The 18,204-nt window shown below is 56.4% G+C and overlaps 1 protein-coding gene and 1 long non-coding RNA gene across 2 annotated transcripts in view; one reads left to right on the top strand and one right to left on the bottom strand.

Annotated features, from left to right (window-relative positions):
• Window positions 1-2,025: 2,025 nt before the first annotated feature.
• LOC127211730 (uncharacterized) lies at window positions 2,026-4,634 on the bottom strand. Its single transcript, XR_007833454.1, has 2 exons — window positions 4,503-4,634; window positions 2,026-2,292 (listed from the first exon to the last, which is right to left on the bottom strand). It is a non-coding gene; the product is annotated as an uncharacterized LOC127211730 (long non-coding RNA).
• Window positions 4,635-5,153: 519 nt separating this feature from the next.
• Prdm16 (PR/SET domain 16) overlaps window positions 5,154-18,204 on the top strand; it is a 316,464-nt gene continuing 303,413 nt past the window's right edge. The window contains exon 1 of the mRNA XM_051171023.1: window positions 5,154-5,589. Within this exon, the coding sequence (XP_051026980.1) occupies window positions 5,553-5,589 (37 nt within the window). The 5' untranslated portion in view covers window positions 5,154-5,552. The remainder of the gene's footprint in view (window positions 5,590-18,204) is intronic.

Raw genomic sequence — 18,204 nt, 5'->3', positions numbered from 1 at the left:
CTTTAGAAGCCTAAGTCTGGGCTGGGTCCCTCTCCAGTACCCACCACACATGCCAGATCAAGGCAGCCATTAGGGTGACATGAGTGTGTGTACGTGGGGAGGACCACTGTTCCCCCAAAGCTGTTGGAGCCAGAGCTGTTCCCTTCAGGCAGCCCCCACAACCTCATGAGTGCTGGATGGAGAGGCCTTGATGTTAATTTTTTTTCTGGCAACTCTATCCTGGACCAGGACAGGAACAGAACAAATCTTCTCCAGGGCCAGGAGAAGACACGGTCCATTCCTCTGCCCAACACACAGGTAGTGAGGGAGGGAGGCAGGAGGGAGGAAGCCGGGAGTGCACAGGGAAATGGGGAAATTCCTCACTGAGCTGAGCACCCACTTCCCTCTTAAACTGTGGCTCACGAGGGTGGGCCTTGCTGTGCCACTCCACCAGCTAGCCTTTCTGGCCTGGCTAAGAACTAACCGGTTCTTGCCTGCCAATCACACAGAAGAGAACTGATGAATGGCCCCAAGACACAGAAGGGTAACCAGAGGAAAATTACCTAGCAGCTCCTGTCCAACAGTTGGAACTATAGGGTGCAGCGCTGTTCAAGTTCAAACACAAAATTTGGTTTCCAAACTTGAGTGTCAGCCATACGCACCCCCCCCCACAAGTCTGCCAATAAATCATTAAATAGTCAGTGACTCTGCAAAACGAAATGTAGTTTCATATTCAAGATTAGCTGAGAGGACTTGGTTGTTTTGCTCGACCCAGCTCTGGACCTGTCTGCGCATGGAAGGCAGGCTCCCACTCTGTGGCTTCCGAGCCCAGGCCTTCAGGCAGGAGACACTCACAGCTTGCTGTTTTCGTTGCTCCCAGGGCTCTCCGTGTTTGCTCGCGCTCGCTAGAAGCGGGTAGCATCCTAGACTGACAGCGGCTTGGGAGCCGCCGGCGGGTGCAACTCGGCTGTACTGAGCTCAGCGCACTCCTCGGGGTTCCACGCTGTTACCTGCAACGAACGAAGTTGCTGCCGGTGAGCGTGGGCGGAGGGGAGGAACCTGCTAGCTGTAAGGCTGAGTTGTCCGGGATGGGCACGTGCCTCAGGGACACTCGCCCCGCAAGCAGCAGATCTAGATTCGTTGGTGGGTTTTCGCAGGATTGGGAAGCCGCAGAGCCGATTCAGTTTGTTGCTCCCGGTGGCTGTAGCCGCTCAGTTGTAAGAGCCCTGGGCTTTTATGCATTTGATCGCACACACTGTGCTCTCCAGGCGGGAAGGGAGCTTCCAGCGCCTTCTGGAGAGCGTTTCTTTCCGCAAGACATAAAAAACCAACTCCCTTCTGGACACAAACGGGGGAGAGGAAAAGGGAGTTCAGGCCTGAGCACTCAATATTTTCAAACAAAACAAAACATTCCCCCCACTTTGTCCTCACTGTCCACAAGGCCAAGTATGCCAGGGAAGTGGCAAATCATCTCCTATACGTCACCCAGGCAGGGGCTCAGGACAGGAAGCCAGACAGAAATTCTGCTTGCCTCACTGGAGCGACTCAGCACCCATTCAAGGATGCCTATGCAGGCCTCTAGGACCTTGCCAAGGAAGGGACAAAAGTCCTGTGATCCAAAGAAGTCTGTTTCTGAACATCTGGGCTAAAGGTTGCATTCCTGGTTGAGAGCGTCCCGTACCTCCCAGAGCCACACTTTGGAAACTAGAAACTGGTATTGGCCCTGGGAGGTCCCAAATATTCAAAGAACAGAAATTCTGACCACTGTTCTTCTGTTCTCAGGTCATTCAGGTCACTTCAAGGTTCCCCGGGGCTGGGAGGGCTGATGGGCAAAGGGGGAATCTGAAAATGGGTCCAGGGTAGATACAGCACATACAGTGAAGGCTGGGCGCCGGGGAATGCCCCATTTGGGTCCGCTTTCCAGGCCTGCGTGGGAGCAGCCCTTTAGGAGTTTTGTACCCCATCCCAAGCACCGTGTCAGAACCAATCTGCAGGCAGTCTCCTTGCCTCGGACAGGAAGGTGACTCACCCCCGCACCAGTCTCTGCTTTATTTTCCCATCTGTGTAGGTAACCAGCCACCACACCTCCACCAACGGATGGAACATGAAAACACACCTCTGCGGTGAGGAGACTCTCATCCACCCTGGCTTGGTGGCCCATGTGCCAGATTTGAGATCTAGCTCTCCCAGAAAGTGGTCACAGAAGAAGTGCTTTTCTTTCCTTTTTTCTTTTCTTTGCTATTGGAGGGGCAGGCACCAACCACAGCGGGAGGTTGTATGGGCTGAACACGTGGAGGCTGAACCCAGGAAGAGCTTCAGGAGCAAAGAGGAGAGAGGAAGAACAAGAAGCTGTGGTGGTAGGCACATCTGGGCAGGCTCCACAAGGGGGGCGGCTCACCCCCTACTTCTCTGAGGGTTGCCAGTGCCAGTTCTGACCCCTGTGCCTCTCCTGAGGCTGGCTTCCCCTCGAATGCCTGGGACTGGGTGTGGCTATAAAAAAAAAAAAGGACTTTGTAGACATTGGTCTTAAGAAGGAACTGGGGGAGTCAGAGCTCCCCTAAGTGGATGAGGACCCTCCCTCAGTCTGGTCCTTATTTCAGTCCCAAGGAGTGGGCACCTCTAACGTGGCACACCACAGAGGTCGGTGGAAGTCTCTTCACTACCATGTTTTTCCCTCGCCAGCCAGCAATGAAGTTGGTTCTTGAACTTGGCAGTGTTAGCAGTTGTCCAGCACAGGGGGTTATCTCTGCCCCAAAGTGAGGGGCACTTCTCATCAGAGTACCTGGTCCTCAAACTCCCCAGAGCTTGACTCACTTTAAAATTGGTTCCCACACAGGACCTCTGCTTGCCCATACTTGTTCCTCTAAGTGCCCACCCCATCCCTGGCAAAAAATAAAATAAAATAAAATTTCTTGGTGGGCTGGAAATACAAAACTGCCTCCAAGGGGGCCTGCTGTCTGAGTTTCTGAGTTCCCTTGTCTTCCCACTCTCCTTGAGGAATGACCTCTCAGGTTCTAAGTCTGGCCACGTGGGGGCAGGACCATGGCCTTTCCAGACCTGGAGGTCCTTGTCTAAGAGCCACGGCAGCACCTGCATGGGTTGGGGGTGGGGTGGGGGTGGGTTTCCTGGTCAGCGTCAGTTCCCAGGCTTTCTGGCCAGGCACGTCATTACCCCCAGCTCAGAGGATGGCAGCCTAGAGCAGGAAAGACTTCCTACTGTCCATTCCACACACCTCCACTGGCAAGGGTCAGCTCCCGCTCCCATCCTAGGAGGATCTGGTCCAATCTGGCTAGAATTCTGTGTCCTCCTGAGCAGAAGGGACCAGAAGGAGGGCTCCAGCGAACGGAACACCCTAGAAGAAGTAGGGTGTGTGTGTGTGTGTGTGTGTGTGTGTGTGTGTGTGTGTGTGTGTGTGTCGCCAAGGGTCTCTTTATAGCCAAGAACTTTTCACTAGCATCTTTGTATCTTTCCAGGTGTCTCCAAATATCAAGGGACACCCAGGGTGACCTTGAGCCTTCTCTGATGTGCTACTCAAGCCAGGTTAAGCACACACACAGGATAAAGGCCATTCGTGCCAATTTGTCCCTCCCCCACCCACCGCAGGGCGCGAGCCGGTTCAGGTCCCGCCAAGACCCACCGGGAGCTGCAGCAGCGCCTTAGCCTGCAATGGAAGTCCCTCACCAAGAGCCCCAGAGCCTAGCACTATAAACTGAATGGGTCTGTGACTCAACCCAGGTAGAGAGGCCAAGAAAGGGAGAAGATTGAGGCCTCTCCACGACGCCTCCGTTTGTGCAGCCAGCTGGGTGCAGGGCTAGGCACCCGAAGCTGCGGGCTCCTTAGAGTCGTTGGAGACTCTGCAGGGAAGGGGCTCCCTTGGCGGCCAGAAGATTCAGCCCACTGCTGCCTTCAGGAGCGCACTCCGCTCCGGGGCTCTTCTCTGGGGCAGCTTGGGCCCACCAGCACTCTCCATTTGGCGAGGGAGGTCTATAGGAAGGAGTCTCTGGGGACTGCTGTTTAAAGGGGGTTCGTTCCGAGACTGGTTTCATTGCACAACAAAGACGGGGTGAGGATGGCTAGAAGCCACACCTGGGAGGCAGAAAGACCCAAATGGCGTCTACCTCTGCTAAGGCTCAGGTGACACCATGACAGCTCTGAATCTTGTTCCCTGGAAGGACCTTGGTATTCGGGAAGGGCGCCCAGGGCAGTGACCCAGCCCTGGCAGCGCCTCCGTTTGTTACCAGTTCAAACTCAAATCGTAGCCATACTCTGACTCCATTAGGCCTCTTAGTTGGGGCTACCCTGCTCTTGCCCAGTTAGGCCCTTCGCTTGCCTGAGCTGCGCGTGTGAAGGCTTCAGGGAATGAAGCGCCGGAGATTTTCCAGCCCGATCTCCTTCACCTGTGCCTCAGGTTCTCCAACTCAAGGCGCACCTGGGCTGGGAGAAGCAGGAGGGGAGTGTCCGCAAAGGACCCCAGCTCCCAGAAGTGGCCTAGCTCGGGCGGCACTTCCTCACCCGGTACTCACCTGGGGGCCGCGGCCACAGCCCAACGGGGCGTGGAGACCGGAGCACACGGGCCCACCCCGGAGATGCAGGGGTGAGGGACACCCCGGGACGCCCGAAGCAAGACGCCTGGCCTTGGCACGGCCGCCCCTCGACGCGGGGCGTGCTGCTCTCAACCGCCGCGCCCGATCGAGGACCGACGGGTCCAGCGCCGCTCGGCGTCCCGGGCGGTGGCGGAGCACCGAGCTGGCGGCGCCTCGGCTGTTTGTTTTTGAGCCGCGGAGCCCGAAACTGCAGCCACCGGGTGGGGGCGAGGGGGAGGGGCGGGGGCGGGAGGCCCGCGGGGGGCGGCGGCCGGCGGGGGCTTCGGAGGAGCCGGGTTCTGGCGTGTTGGCCCCGACACCCCCACCGCGAGCGCGGGGTGCGGGCAGGGACCAAGGGGGAGTTCAGGAGGAGAGGGCTCTGGGGCGACGGCGAACGAAAGCTTTTTAATTAGTAATAAAGCGCACTAAAACGCAGCAAAACTAGCCCGGACCCGCGTCCCAACTATCCGCGCATTTGCGGGGAGATCCGAGGAAGTCGCGCAGAAGACCGCAGCGGCCAATCTCCTCTTTGGCCGGGCTGGGGCTGGGGCTGGGGCTGGAGCCGCATCGCAGTGCAGGGGGATGGGGGGGGGGAACCGTCACCTCGCCTCCTGGGCTACCTGGGTCCTTTTAAAGTGTCCGGGGTGCGGGCCCCAGGCGGGAGCGGGGAGCACGGAATGTTTTCTTAAAGGGCCAGTTCCGAGCTGCGCTGCACGGGGGGGGGGGGGGGGGGAGAGAGAGAAGTGAGGTGAAGACCGGGAAGGCCTCGGAGAGCCCCCCAATCCCGCGCCGAGGCGGCGGCGGCGGCGGCGCGACGAAGAGGATGATGAACACATTGCAAAGTTTTTTTGGCCCCGGCGAGGGGTGTCAGATTGAGTGCTCTGTGCGCATGTGCAAAGGTGTCCAAACTGACAATGCTAGGGAGATGAAGATAGTGTGTAGCTGCTTCTGGGCTCAAGGAGGAGGAGAGAGATTCCGCGAGCCGACACCATGCGATCCAAGGCGAGGGCGAGGAAGCTAGCCAAAAGTAAGTCTCCTGCGCTCGACCGCGCCGCGTCTCCGGGCCCGGGCCGCCGGGCCGGGGTACCCGGGCCAGGGGTGCGCGTCGGGGCGCGGTCGGCGCGCCTGCGGCTCCGGCCCCCGGTCGACCGCGCGGCCCGGGGGCTGCTCCGCCTCCCGCGCTCCGGGGCGGCCGGGCTCGGCGCGGAGGCTCGGGGCGCCCGGGCCGCGCGCTCCCCGAAGGCGCCGGCCCCCTCCCCGCCGAACCCCCTCCCCCCCACAGTGTCAGGCGCTCGGGCCCGGGAACCCGAGGCGCGCGGTGGGGGCCGGGGAGGGGGGCGGAGGGGGAGGGCCGGGGGTGGAGGAGAGAGAAAAGCGAAAGTTAGCGAAAAGTTGACGAAAGGGGAGAGTAACTTTTCCTCTCGCTCGCTTTCTCCCTCTCTCTCTCTCCAAGTGGCTCTCAGTCCTGGTCAAATCATATTCCGGGCTTTTGAAATAGTGGGCGCTAGAGCACCGCCTTTGGCGTCCGCCAGCCGGGCTCAGAGGAGGGAGACCCTGAGCCGGGGAGGGGGCAGAGGAGGGGGCGCGGGCCGGCGCCCACCCGGCTCCCCGGGAGCAAGGGCAGGGTTGGCGCAGGCAGGACGGCCGCAGCCGCTGGGGAAGCAACATAGATACTTTTTTCTGCGCTCGGAACTGTGGCCGTGAAGTTTATTTCCAAGTGGTGCCCCGCGTGGTGGCCGGCGCTCCTCTGTGATTCCCACAGTTCGCTCGGGCCGCCCGGTGCCGGTGCCTCCGGCAGCAGGGTCCCCACTGGCCTCTTTGCGACCCACCGCCATGCCTCATTTGGCCTCCCACCGACCCTCCCGCACACCGGCACCCGCAAGGCCCGGAGGGACGAACTGCCCGGGCGAGAGTGCCCGGGCCCGGGGTCTTACTTTCTCTTTCGCTCCGCCTTGGGCCAAGCCTGGGGCTCTGCTCGCAGTCAGCCGCGGGCGGGTCCCCACTACAGCCCGGGAGCTCCCGCCGTCCGCACTACCGCCACTGCGTCTCGGAGCAGCCCGCACGCCCTTCTATCCCGCTGCGGGCGCCATCCGCTACGAATTGGGCCGGGGGCTTCGGCCCTTGTAGCCAGCAGGTGGGGACCCGCTGCACCTCAGCCAGGGAAGCGCCGCTTCAACAGACCGGGCCACGGTCCGGCTGCAGCGAAGCGGTGAGCTCTGTGCGCAAAGGATCCCAGTCGCTTACCGCTGCCGCCCCCTCCTCTACCACGGGCCCGCGAAAGGGGCGCCCTGCACCGTGGCTAGAGGTCCCTGCCTGCCTGATCACCAGGCCCTTCGGTCTGCGCCTCTAGGGCAGGATCCTGCCTGGCGGGGCCTCGCGGCTTCCAGAGCCGAACTCTCAAGGCATGAGCCCAGCGAGTATGGGATTCGCGATAGTTTTCCGAAAAAGCCAGGCACTTTCAGCTCGGGACCCTGCCGAACTTGGCCCTAAGGCGGCCCCGGAAGCTTTAGGCCGCGAGCCTATCATGCAGGGAAAAGCAACTTCCAGCCTCTGAGCTGTCTTTGGAGTTCGTGGCCCCTCCGTTAGGAGCCCCTTTCCCGCCGAGCTCCCTGGCCAGCTGCCCTTGACCTCTGCCTTCTGGGCCACCCATGACCTCTGACCCCTTTTGGTGCGAACAGGGCCAGTAGTTTCCCAGTGGATACGAAAGGGCTGTATGCATATTGTGTGACTATCCACGACGCACGGAGCGGGTGTGCTGTGCGCCGTGTACAGTTAGGAGTCTGGCGTGTGCACCGTGGGCCTTTCGGAGTCTCGATCACCTGGCTGCAGGCTGGTCTGGTCAGGTTCTGGCATAGGAAGCACCCAAAGCTGGAAGGAGGGAAGAGTAAAGCTACTGCGCTCCTTTTGTCGCCGCCGCCGCCTTCGCTGCAAGCGAGAGACGAGCTCAAGCGCAACCTGCGCGGCCCCGGAAACTTCCCAGAGGCGCCCTACTGGGCCTCAGCTGTCGGCACGCTCTTTCTCCAGCAGGCATGGACGCTTACCTGGCTCTGGCTCCCTACCTAGGACCGAAACGGGTGCCTGGCTACGCTTTTGAGGCCTTCCCTGGAGGCCACGAATTCGAGGGCACAAGCGGTGGGATTGCACAGTTCAGGCTTCCCTTTGGACACAGCCCGCGGAAGCTTGCCGGAGAAACCCAGAGTCCCAGCTTGGGCGTCACTCGGGAGACCCGGTTACAGGCTGTGTGATCGTTACTGCTACCACTAGCAGTCCCCTCAAGAAGATGGTTGAGGCAGCTCAGGATGGAAGACAGCTCAGGGCCCGCTGAGGACTTTCGTATTTCACTAGACAATATTTTAAGAGAGCACGGAAGGCTCCTGGGAGCCCGACTTCATTACTTGGAGCACGGGTGCCCTGCAGGCGCTCAGCAGCAGTCAGACCAGTGGCCTCCTAGGCTGGCCGACAGGGTTAAGGGATAGGGGAAGGGGCAAGGTCGTGGTGGTTCAAGGTTTTGTGCTGCCCTTCCTCTCGGGCCCCTGAGCTATGACCGAAACTGTACTGAGTATAGAAGGACAGTTGGGCTGAAGGATGTAACCCCAGGATGCAGAGCTTGGGTGCAGGGGCTCTCCCAGGGTGTGTATCTTGAGGTACAATTCCGTTTGTGTTTCCTGGCGATTCTACTCCAGACCTCTGCCTGCACATACACTGCTCACTTAAGCTGGGCCTTTTAGGTGACCCACTGGGTGGAGAGAGCTTTGTAAGGTTGAGCTTTCTAAGGATAGAAGTCTCTGAAGTATTTCCCTTGCGCCTTGTGGCCCCCCCTCCCAGGGGTGACTGTGGTTCAGTTGGTGGGAAACCTCAGCCTGAGTCAGGGGCAGAGTGAACACAATTCGGGGCAGGGGTCTGCTTACTTAGTCTAGGCCGGCGCTGGCTGGTAAGGACCTGAGTCTTTCTATCCTGGCCCTCCCTTTAATAATAATAAAAAGAAAAGAAATTATTAACCACAGCTTCTTGTTTTCAGCACTGCCGTGATCCAGCGGGCAGGTGGGGGTTCAGTCGGCACTCTGCTCTCCTGACCTGCAGTAACTGCTAGTGCACCTAGGACTCTATAGCTAGGATCCCCCGTTGGAGTCACCCTTAGAGACCTGGTTTCTGTGGAGGTCCCAGACACCACCACCACACACCCCACCCCACTCTGCCAGGTGTGGGAGTTTGTGAGTGCCCCATGTGTTGGGAGGGAAAGTCTGTGCCCCATGTGGTGGTGGCAGGGAGGCTGAAATACTAATTCAGTGTGAAGGACTGGAGGCCCAGCTCAAGGCCTCTGCCCTTCCTGTTGAGGGGGGGGGCGGCTAGGTTGGCTGGGTTTTGCCCTCCTCCTGCCCTCCCCAGGGAAGGGAGAGCCCAGGGCACAACCTTTTCTCTGGGATTAATAGGGCTGAAACAGCAGCAGGGACCTGCAGGCGGGAATTGATTGTCCTGCCCGCTTTAGGCGAATGGTGGAGCTTGCTTTGGTAGAGGGGCTGGTTGACCAGTGCCCTGAGGCTCCCAGGCCTGCTTCCACCACCACTGGATGGCGTTAGAGGAGTCGGTAGCCTAGTGTGTGTGTGTGTGTGTGTGTGTGTGTGTGTGTGTGTGTGTGTGTGTGTGTAGGTTTTGCCAAAGCCAGCTTGTAGAGCAGTTGGCTGGATATAGGTCTCCCCCCTCCCCCGCCCCCTCAGACTATGCCCTGGGTCTGTCCTGGAGGCCTGGGAAGAACAGGTGTGGATTAGACCTCCTAGCTCCCCCTGGTCCTGAAGTTTCTACTACCCCCAAACCTCTACCTGGGCAGCGCTAGGGGCAGAAAACTAAGTCCCCACTTTGTGTTCAGAGGCTAGGTAAGGGTGGGGCGAGCTCCCTCCCCAGAGAGCTTCAGCTGCGTTGCTTTGGTGGGTATGATTAGCCCTCTGTTTTATTCAATTAGGAGGCAATTAGGCATCCTTGGGGAGGGGGGATGGTACTGGTAATTAAGGTTATGTACAATTGGAGTTTCAACAGAATTATTCAGGATTAAAAAATCTTTTGAGTAATTTCGTTTAAAAAATTTCAACTAGCACTAAATGCAATCTATCAGGTTCCGGAATCAAAACCCTAGCTAGTGTCAAGCCTCAGGGTTCAGGAAGCTCCCATAGAAGGCTCTGTGGGGAGTGGTAGTGGCACCCTTCAGGAAAGAACTTCGTGAGATGGAGGGAGTTTGTCTGTCTGTCTCTGCCTCCCTCCCCTCACCCCCCGACCCCCGCGGCTTCAGCTTTGCTGAAAGGCAGCCTTGGGTTGGGAGTGCAGATTCCAGCAGCCCCTCAGACTGCCTGTCTGTCCCCGCACCTGCCCAGAGAACTCAAGAGTCCCACTTCTCACACAGTCACAGACAACTACGGAGCGAGCGGTGGTGGTAGTAGTTACCACCGACTTAGGCCTTTGACCCAGATGTCACTACAAAAACAAAACAAAACAACAACAACAAAAAAACCTGCCTTTCTACTTGGGGGCCACCTTCAGGCTTTCCTTTTGAATTTCCCGACCCTTCCACCTGGCCCAGAAATTCCCAGTGCAGGGTGGTCGGTCCCTTTACTCTTCCCTTGGCCAACCTGTGCTTTAGGCTGCACACAGGTGTGCCTGCCCATCCTTGGCTGAAGCTGGCCTGGGGAACGTGATCTAGGAAACCGAGGTGGAAAGCAGCCTGCATTGTGAGTTGTTCTACCCCTGTTCTGTGTGGCAGCAGCCTGGGAAGAGACCCTGTGGGTGTCCTGTCACCCTCCCAGGTAGGTGTGAGCCCTCTCACCCCTTCACTGGCCTGGGGAAGGGAAGGAGAGGAGTGTGTGACAGTGGCAGGCCTTCCCCAGAGACCCTAGATAAGGTGCAGTAACTCATAACTGCTGCATATCAAGTTCAAGACCTTCAGGATTTTTCAGTAAGGCACTACAGACTATAGTTAATTCCATAGTGTTTTTCATTGATTAACTAATTAATTAATTAAATGTGTCAAGGGTTGAAGTATCTCAAGACTGATGCTTGCCATGGTCTATTCTTAAAAGGGCTAGTGGATCCCCATGACTTATAACCTGTGAACCCAGCCATCAGATCTTACCCCCGTCCCCACTTGCCTGCAGATTGGAATCATATTTGCTCAGAGCTTGACTCTTTTCCTTACCTGGATGTGGGTACCGTTTCCAAGGGCAGATCCTCGGTAGCCAGTATTGACCAGGGATGACCTTGTCTACCCACTCCCCCTTTGCCTTCTGCTCAACACACAAGTACAGAAACCTACTTACCCACCCCCATCTATCAGGGAAAAATCCACCTGTCTTCCTCAGGTAATTAGGGAGCTGTGGCCCCCGGCCCCATGCTGTTCCTACTGCTGTCACCAGCACCAGACCTGAGTTGCAGTGCTAGTACAAGGTCTCTGACACTGTTCCTCAAGGCTGGGACCTCAGGGCCAGAGCCGCTGTGACCTCTCTGCACCCAGAATGCCCTGCTCTTTTGTGGCCCTGAGGCAGGGAATGGGTGGCCTCTCCCTGCTCTGACCACTCAGATCCTTTGCTCTTTGGAGGTGCCTCTCTCTAGAAAGAGGAACAATGCCCCTGAGCAAGCCGAAGATAGGAGTGCCGACCACTTGAGATACATATTTGTTTAATAGTTAACATTTTGTGTTTAAAAAAAAAAAAAGGGAGGGAAGGCAGGTTCTGGTGAAGGCTTTGCTTATTTTATACCCACTATAACTATTTCTGTCCATGAAAATTGGCTTAATTATATCAATGGAATGTTTCTTTTTCAATTCTGTATGCAATTAGTCCATCTTGCCGGCTGCAATTTATTTTAATAAAAAAATAAACCAGTGGTGTGTTCAGTTCCTCGTCCCCTGGGGACAAATGCGATTGGTGTGTTTAATTTCATTAAGTACAATGTGGCCTACTGGAAAAAAAATGTCTGAAATCAGCTTTATGCAGCTTAAACACTGGCATTTGAAACAAATCATTATTGCATTAGCTGTCATACTGGTAATTCTAGAATCTAAGGAAAAAAATATATTATGGCTGTTTTTATAACCCTTTGCAAATGCACTGTTAAAATAATTTATAATCATTCTAAAACATGGCTGGTCCTAGTGAATATTTCATCTTCTCTAAATACGGTTCTGTGTCGTGTGCCCCCCACCCCCACCCCACCCCGTGCGCATTCACACATCTAGGCTTGTGCCCGCTCCCAACTCCAAGTGCTCATCCCTCAAAGCTGGGGCCGTGAAGACTATGTTTTAAGCAAACCTGATGAAGACAGGATCCCTTTTTCATCCTGGCCAGAGCCCCACACAAAGCTACCCCAAACCCAGTTGCAGCCAGAGGGCACTCTGTGGGGGCCAGCTCGCTCACCCAGCCTTCCGGCTCAGGTGGGAAGGATAACCATACACATCTGTGTAGGCCTTTGTAGGTGCAAAACTATCCACGTCCTGTTTCTGAGTGCAGCAAGCCGGGCTCGCTCTGTGTACACTGGATTCCTGTTTGGGAAAGCAAGAAAGGCTCAGTCCTCAAATAATTGGCCTTTCTGAGCCCAGTGTGAGGGTTGTAGCCGAATAAACCTGGCGAGGGAAATCATGACCCTCGATGGAAAAAGGGGCTTGCCTCTTGGTCAGTGCTCTGCTGTGGATCATTGCTTGTGGGAGCGTGCTTTCATGTGTGTGTGTGTGTGTGTGTGTGTGTGTGTGTGTGTGTGTGCGCGCGCGCGCGCGCGCGCGCGCGCTGGATCTGCCTTGCCTGTGGAAGCCCTCGACAAGCCCGAGATGACTTTGCAGTTGCAGCATGCATTGAAGCAGAATGACAGGGGTTCTGGGAGGAAAGGAAGGAGGGAGTGGGAGGTGGGCAGATGTGGGGGGGCCGCTCTTTGGGTTCTTGTTTCTTTTAGTTTCTGAGTTGTGCTCCCAGGTGGTCTGCGATAGCAGATGGGAGCCAGTGAGGGAGTGGCCCAGAGGATAAGTCTGTGTGTGGTGGCCCCTGGCTGCGTGGTATGGCCTTGAAGTCGCTTCATGCCCTGGAGGTGGAGGCAGGAGAGCTGTGGCAACTCCTGGGGTGGCGGGTGTTCCTTCTCTCTGCCGAGGAAATGCTCTGAGACATTGTCAGGAAGAAAGAGCCCCAGGTGTTTGAGCAGAACAACAGGGACCAGGGCTGCTGGAGAGTGGGGTTTCCCAGGCCTTGGGGATTTTGTGGGTGATTCTCTTGGCCTTCCTTGAGGGTGTGCTGTTCCTTTTCCACGGCCCCTAAGTTACCTGGATGAAGTCAGGCAGAGCTAATTTTTCCCCCTTCTGACAGATTATATTCCAAATGTATTTCAATGTTGGTGGACTAGGTAGGGCATTTGGGGCATAACACAGCTTATCTCTAGGTGGCTTGGTAGAGCAGACAGAACGCCTGCGTTGTGTCTGGTGCTGGTCTCCCCAGACCCCCCAGTTCTGGGAGCAGTCCCTACTGGTGACCTCCGTATGCCTGCAGTTTGCTTTACTGTCGAGTGGAGAAGTGGCTTTGTCTACTTCCCTACTTTAGAAGGAGTAACAGAGCCGGATGTTTAGTGCCAAAAGCAAAGCCCCAGAAGCTTCCCATGAGGGTACACGTGAACACGTGGGCCTCGCCTGGCCTCCCGTGTGTCCACTGCACAGGCTCGGGGGAGCATGCGCGTGCGCGTGCGCGCGCGTGTGTGGGTGTCCTCCTCTCCTGTGCTGTGTGCACTGTCCGTCCTTTCGTGACCCTGGAGTCCCATCACGGCTAGGATTCACCACATAAGACGGGAGACTGTCTTACAGGATAAAAGACAAGTTTAACTTGGGTGGAGCATTGCAGCGTTTGCATGTGTCTGACCCCAGCACCTTGCCTCTCTCAGGGAGGGCTGTCTGTAGCGAAGGATCCAGAAAGCTCTGGCGTGTTGTTTGGTCAGTGCTTCTGCACAGGAGTCAGGGCTTGGCGGCCATCAGGATCTCACAGGGAATCAGACTGTGTGGAGATGGCTTTGTCCTCCTTCAGTTTCCCACCCTGGAAGGCACTGAGGTCAGGCGTGGAGCACTGTCGTCATAGTCTCAGGAGAGCTGTGTGAGTGAGTGAGACTAAAACCTGACCGTGAGGTCATGCCCACGGTGGGCCTCACTCTGCTCCAGCAGGGTCCTATTTTGATGCCGTTTAGCTGTGTCCTGAAATAAAACGCAACACAGATCATTCCCCGTTCCTTTTGTTTTCCAGCTCAGAGGCACAGGTGTCGGGGCCTATTGTGTGGACTCGTGTGTACAGAGGGGTTCCCTGTGCTCAGAGCCAGCTTCCTTCACCCCCCCCCCGACACCCTTCCTCTTCCCACTGTTTTTCTAACTCCACCAAGCAAGCTTTTTCAACATTACATCTGTCTATGGGGCCAAAACAGCTGTTGGCATCTGCCAGCTCTTTCCTTATCAGAGGCCTCCCGGGTCCTACACGGGTGGGAGGCTTTGGTTTGTTTCAGCAGCTCCGCCGCTGTTAAAGGCCTGTTCACCTCTCTGAGAAAGACCCAGCATGAGATCTGTGGGTCTGCTGTGAGATCGGCTCTGAACCCGGCTCATGGGGGCTCACAGACCACCTCCTACCCCCACCCCTGCCCCCAGAACACTGCCCAGGAGTTCACTCAGAGAGAAGGACATTAGTTCTGTGTCAGCTCCTCTGGGTCTGCGTTTGTGCTTCTGTGTCCAGCCTCTTCAGATGGGGAGAAGGCATGAGGCAGACCAACAGCTTCCTGAACTACCTTGGCTGTCTTACCAACCCTGGCCTGCGCTGGTGGAGAGTACCTGGGCACCTCCTCTACTGCATGCTGGAAAAGTTGAAGGAGGAGAGGAAGGGAAAGAGGCTTGCTGGGGAACCTCAGACCATCTTGCCTCGGGGGCCCTGGGTCACAGGGCCTCAGCATCTCCAAAGATAGCAAGCAAGGTCAGCACGTGAAAAATAGGTCCCCAAAGTGACTGGGACACTTCTCCCTTTGATGGCATTTAATCCCGTGTCTATATTCACAAACTGACAGTCGATATTACACCAGAGTGTCTATCTCCATGATAGATTCAGGTTGCTCCTTGCAGCCAGGTCTCTGAGGGAAAGGGGCATGAATGGAAAAGGCCCAGACATTTATATCTGCCCAACGGGCGGCCACAGTCTCCTCGGAGAGGCCCAGTCACATCAGCCCATAAAACATTTAAACAAAGAACGAAAATTATGCTCACTGGAGGGGCCTGAGTGGTGACCACAGAGAGACTACGCGGTTCCGGGCCAAAGAGGAAGACAACAGAACTGCCTGGGAAAGCCTGGACATTAATCTCTGGCACCAGCCCCCCCACCCCCCCCCCCGGAGTCTCCATCAAAACCTCACATGGAGGAGAAGCCACGTGACGGGGTCTGTACTGGGCTCAGAATTGACATCTCTGGTATATATACCAGCTTGGTGACATCCCAGGCCACATTAGGAAGGTTCTGTAGGCTGGCCCTCCGGCACACTGACCACTCTGCCAGGTCGGCCCCAGGGTCAGTGGTAGAATTCCCGGGGTTGTCAGCACACTTGCTATAGATCCTGGGTCCCTTGTGGACATCACAAATACCTTCTGAGTCAAATAGCACAGCATGGCTTCAGGTGGCAGCAGCCAGCAGAGAGGTGGCCTGGTTTGTGGCACGCCACCTGCACGTCTGAGTCAATAGCTCCCTGGGAGATTTCTGGCCTTTCTTCCAGGTCTCTCTCCTGCGCACAGGGGCCCTTATTCCTGGAAGTGCTGACACATTCCTGAAGTACCAGAGCACCAGAGTGTTCTGCTTGCCAAAGTCAACAATGCTGGGGAGAAAAATAGCCCCTAAGGTGGATCCTTCATCTCTTGGACATGATGTGACTGTCTCCATATAGTCACGTCAGGTGTGTGCACGTGTGCTGTGAGTTTGCACACACACGCATGCACGCACGCATGCACGCACTGGTGTGCAGCGGAGGACCTGCTGTTTGAATTAGATTTCTACCATAGCTCTGTTTTATCATGTCCTTCCCTGCCCACTTAGTTTCGGGGGACCTTGTGGCCCCCCAAGTCTGCAAAGTGTGGAGAGAGTTGCCATCAGCAGCTGGTGCCAGGCCTGCCCCGGACTGCTTGGCATCTGGTTGTCATGAGAAAAGAAGAGAGGCCACGGCGATCTGTGAGTGAGCACTCTCCTACATGTCTGTGGCCCTGAGGTGAAACAAAGAGGAGATGGGGTTGTTTAGACAATCCTGGGCCCTGGTGCTCACATTGAGCTCTTGAAAAATTACAGAATTATGCTGCCAGTGTCAGGTTGCGAGATAATGACGTGTCCCTGTGTGAAAATATTAAATTGCAATAACATGCCGTGTGAGCACCCCTTTGAATAGGGTATTCAGTTCCTAGCTCAGACTGAACATAAGCTAGTGACTGACAGAATACAAATGCTGTCATAAGGCATGGGGGAGCCATGGGGAGGGGGCGAGGAATACAGCTGGCCCTGGTCTTCTTGATCTGCCTTTCTATCTCGACCCACCTCAGCATCCTTTCTTTTAACAAAACGACTCGGTGATGCAGCTGATTATTTATTTTTCATGTTAGTGGGAGGAAACAGTACCAGAGACAGTTCACTTCTTCCCTGAAAGTGACATGGCTGCTTCACTCTGCTGGCTGCTGTCCTTAGACTTCCCAGAGCTCAACATCACATCAGAGAGAGTCCAGAGGGCCTGCGCCTATGCCTGCAGCCTGCACACGGAGGAGCAACAGCGTGGCCAGGGGCTCTCTAGCGAGGCTGACTTGGGTTTGGTGCAGAAGTACTGGATGGAACAGCCGTCTCGTGGCTGCTTCAAGGCAGGTGGCAGGTGGAACGTTTTCAATGTCCCCGTGGAGCCCATGGGAGCCAGGCATCTCCGGTGAGAGACCGCATTGATCCCAGATGCTTGAGACTTTTCGAGGGTCACGTGTATGAGAGTGCATCATGGAGGGGGCAGTTTGGTGGCTGTGCATTTGGCTGAGTGCCCTTAAGACGAAAGTTCTAGAAACTGTGGAAAGTAAGTGCTCGGAAGCCTGGGCAGATAGCCCCAGGAGGCACTCTCCAGTTTCAGGACTGGGAATCAGAATTGCAAAGCAGAGGCCCCTGAGTTTTAACTTTCCCCTCCATCCGAGGTGTTAATCTTACCTTCCCAAAGGTTAGGCAAAGCCCTCAAAGCACAGGCTTGGAATCAAATCTCATCTGCTAATGATGGTAGCAGTGGCCTCAAGTTCGAGCTGAGCTCCCCTCCTCCCCCCTATCCCCCCCTCCCCCTCTCCCTGGTCCCCCCCCCCCCCCCGCACCTGGTCCCTGGCACTGGCAGCCTCCATAGGGAACCCTCCCTTCTCTCTTGTTGCCCAGGCTTTAGGTTGCCTCCACCTTGACAGACTATCCTCGTTCAAAGGGGGAATAGGAGCTGGTGACTGTCGGGTGGGGGGCAGGACGTGAGGAGCCTGGGCCTCACTGCCTGGAGGGTTCCCCTCCCTGGACCACCAGACAGAGTATGGCAACATGAAGGCTAAGAAGAATGCAGCCTCCAGTCTGCCTCTGCCAGCATCTGGACAGATGTGTGGTCTTACCTGTGCTGGGGCCTGGGAGAGTCAGGAAGCGTAGTCCCCTGTTGGTGGGAAGAAGGAGTGGCCAGGGACAGTCCCAACAAGGGTGTTGTGGCAGGACAGCTGAGGCTCCGGCAACATCTTCATGTGTTGGTCAGTAGGGAGTGGTCACAGCCTGGCCCGGGTACAGGGAAGGGTGCTTTGAGGGCCAGACAAGTCAGCTGATCCCACGCCTCGAGGCCTCTGGCTCTGTACTGAATGTGTAGAAGCAAACACTAAGCAGTCCCATCTCACGTCTGACCGGAAGGCTTCAGGGCTAGCAGGCAAGACCTGGTAAGGCCAAGCCTTCGGTACCTGCAGGGGCTACGAGTATCCCATCCAATTTACAGGCCATTCCTGCGCTACCTCTGAGCTGAGTCCACTATCTCCGGACTCAGTGATGGACCCTGGTTTTCACTTTCTGAACTCAAGCTCAGTTGACTTTGGACCATATACTGAGAACTGGATGGACAGGCAGCAGGCTGTCTGTGGGCCCTGGTGTGATTGAGTGGTTTCTATGTGGTCAGCTCATGGTGGCCGTCGAGGCCTAGCAGGCCCCCACCGTGGGGGATATGTTCTATTCTCTGTGACATCTGGGATCTAATGGAGGCCCCTGTGGGGCTGGGCTAGCTTGACCTGTGTCAGAAGTATGTGCCCTCAGGGTGGGACCACTGCTCTCATGCCAGGAACTTAGGGTGACAGGATCTCAACTCTGGCTCCCAACGAGGCTCCATGCTGATGCTGGAATTAGTTGCTAGAGCTAGAACCCCAAGAATTCATCTTTCACCTGAGGTGCTGAGGTGGAAAGTACTAGCCATAGCCCTGGGGCCCTCAGCCCTGCAGGTCAGTACCCAGGGGCTCTGCCCCTTCAGCTGGGCAGAGTACAGTGAGAAACCACAAGCCAGGGCACGTTTCTCCATCCCTAGGGCCTCAAGCTGGACCCTCTGAGAAGCGAGTCACAGCCAGGGCCCGTTTACTTTTCTGTTTCCTCCACCTGCCAGT

Source organism: Acomys russatus, chromosome 29, assembly GCF_903995435.1.
Source record: "Acomys russatus chromosome 29, mAcoRus1.1, whole genome shotgun sequence".
NCBI lineage: Eukaryota > Metazoa > Chordata > Mammalia > Rodentia > Muridae > Acomys > Acomys russatus.
The sequence above is the reverse complement of the archived record's forward strand: the minus strand, read 5'-3'. Positions and strand labels throughout refer to the sequence as shown.